This window comes from Cibotium barometz, chromosome 65, assembly GCF_041138505.1.
Source record: "Cibotium barometz isolate CiBa-2024 chromosome 65, ASM4113850v1, whole genome shotgun sequence".
In the NCBI taxonomy this organism is placed as follows: domain Eukaryota; kingdom Viridiplantae; phylum Streptophyta; class Polypodiopsida; order Cyatheales; family Cibotiaceae; genus Cibotium; species Cibotium barometz.
The window spans coordinates 12,559,810-12,562,132 of NC_141110.1; the positions used below are offsets into that span (position 1 = coordinate 12,559,810).

The following is a 2,323-nucleotide window of genomic DNA, read 5'->3' on the forward strand; positions in this document are numbered from 1 at the left end:
AAATTGGATCAAACTGAAGCTGGAAGCCTCTAGATCCTAATTGGGCTTGGTCTTTTTATTTTCACCTTAGAGTATTTCCATGCTAGTGTAATTTTCATTTTAGTGTATTGTCTTCTTCCCTCTTCCTTGCCTCTCCATTGTGAAGCCTTGGTGCTTCCCTAAACCTCTTCTTCTCTTGAAGATTATCCTCTTCTCTTGGTGGGGCCAAGCCTCTTCCTTGAATTTAAAAATCCGAGACTTTGAAGTTTGCATTTGCCTTTATTTTCCAGAAGGGAGAGGAAGGAGAAAAAATATGTTGAAGTAGCAGGAAACCATAGGAGAGGAAGGAGAAAAATTATGTTAAAAGTAGTAGGAAAGTATCCACCAAGACCCTTTGAAGGGTTACGTGACCGATTCAAACTTTTTGCACAAAGTTCATACATTTTTTATTATAATCATGGCATTTCTTTGATTTGTGTAAAGCTCAATCCCCTCACACAAAGAAACTTTGATAAGGGTGTTTTAGAAGCCTTCCCTTCATGACAAGGTACTTGTTCTTGGAATATTAATGTTTACTTGCTCTTGTTGGAATATTAATTATGTTTACAACAAGTGGGCTAATGTTTTCACTGGACTTTCAGCCGTCACATAATGATTTTAAAACCACCATTTTCAAACGCGAATTTGTCTAAGTCAGATTAATGTTTGTTTGGTGATTAGTCTGCATCTTGAGTGGTCTGCATCTTGCTTGCTTGCTGGCCATGTCCGAAGGTGGCAGGCCAATACTATATAGACACGATTGGGCTGCTGGTTGGCAGTAGATGAGATTAAGGCGCGATTATCAATTAGATTAAGGCTGGGATTATCGATTGATTAGATTTAGGGTGGTCATGGAGACTGCTAGCTTATGGAAGCCATCGTCTCTGCGTCGCCAGCTCCTGCTGGCGCTTGCTGTTTGCCATGTAGCTTCTCTCACCGTCTTAGGAGTTGGCGCCCAATACAAGCAGCCTTCCAACTTCACATTCTACCTCCACAACATGATGCTTGATCAGACACGCTACAACAACACGGACTACTTCAACGCCGTCTTCACCGTGCAACCCTCCGGCTTCTCCAACCCTTGGAGTTTTGGAGTTGTGGCCACCTTCGAGGACCCCCTCACAGAGGAAGCATCCAACGCCTCCCTGCAGGTAGGAGTGGCCAGGGGCTTCTTCATGTATGATAGCCAGTCAGCTTATGTGCTCCTGCACGCCTTCACTGCCATGATCAACACCACAGAATACCAAGGATCCTTGCAAATCTTTGGGCAATTGCAAGAGTCTCTCCAAACCCGCCTCCTTTCTGTCATTGGAGGGACAGGTGACTTCTTCTTAGCACGCGGCTTGGCTAGTTGTGAGCTCATAGAGCTTGACACTACCTCCGGCCCAACCAAGTGGACTCTCTACTTTGAGCTCGATCTATACTACTGATCATTTAGAGCCTCCCTCCACAAGCATTCGCCTAAATAATTAATTCATCCCTCTTTCCTTCTTGTGCACTATCCTGTCCACACTTTCTCCATTACTTGTATGCTATTTATTGTTACAATTTCATCACTTGTATGCTATATATTGCTACAATAAGAGCCTTGTTAGGGATTATGGGACTTCAAAAACAAATACACTATTTGAAGGCATTTTGAATCACACATTAGTACAGAGTGCTAAAGCAGGGTTCAAACCCCTTCCCCCGTGCAAGTGATGGCATCTAGTGTGTGTAAATAGTGTACTTTCTAATTTCTATCCAAGCTACAAAAAAAAAAAAAAAGTTTCCATGGACAAGGGAAATATGTAGCTTCACACCAGCACTCGCCTAATCAATAAAGCTCACAAGAAGGCAAATTTGTTAGCCTCAAGCAATGTATGCCGTATCAAATAATAATGGAAGTGCCTATTGTTTCTTGCAGTGATTACCTGTGTATGAATTCTTTCAAGAAACAACATAGAGTTACATTATTCTTCTTTTTTGTTTTTTCTGTTCACAAGTCCAAAAAAGGATCATGAGGTACATTCATTTTGTTTAATTTCGTTTTTTCTATGCACAGGTCTAAAAAGGCTCATGAGGTACGATCATTTTTCTCTAAATAGAAGATCATTGGTTTCTTTATTTCAAATTCCTATGAAGTATGTACATTCATTGGGTAAAACAACTTACAAAGCCCCTTATATGTGAACAAATATTCCTTCAAATGTTCCCATGTCTCGATATAAAGTTTTGAATATTATTCATTCAGACATTAAAATGAACCTTTCGTAAGTTTGTTTCTTTATGTTTTTAAAAATTTGTTGACCTTCTTAAGTCCTTC

General features: G+C 40.3%; 1 protein-coding gene across 1 annotated transcript; it reads left to right on the plus strand.

Annotated features, from left to right (window-relative positions):
* Positions 1-779: 779 nt before the first annotated feature.
* LOC147602927 (dirigent protein 5-like) lies at positions 780-1,923 on the plus strand. Its single transcript, XM_086797140.1, has one exon. It carries the CDS (start codon positions 870-872, stop codon positions 1,446-1,448), a length of 579 nt encoding a protein of 192 aa, XP_086653266.1. The 5' UTR covers positions 780-869; the 3' UTR covers positions 1,449-1,923.
* The last annotated feature ends 400 nt before the right edge of the window (positions 1,924-2,323 follow it).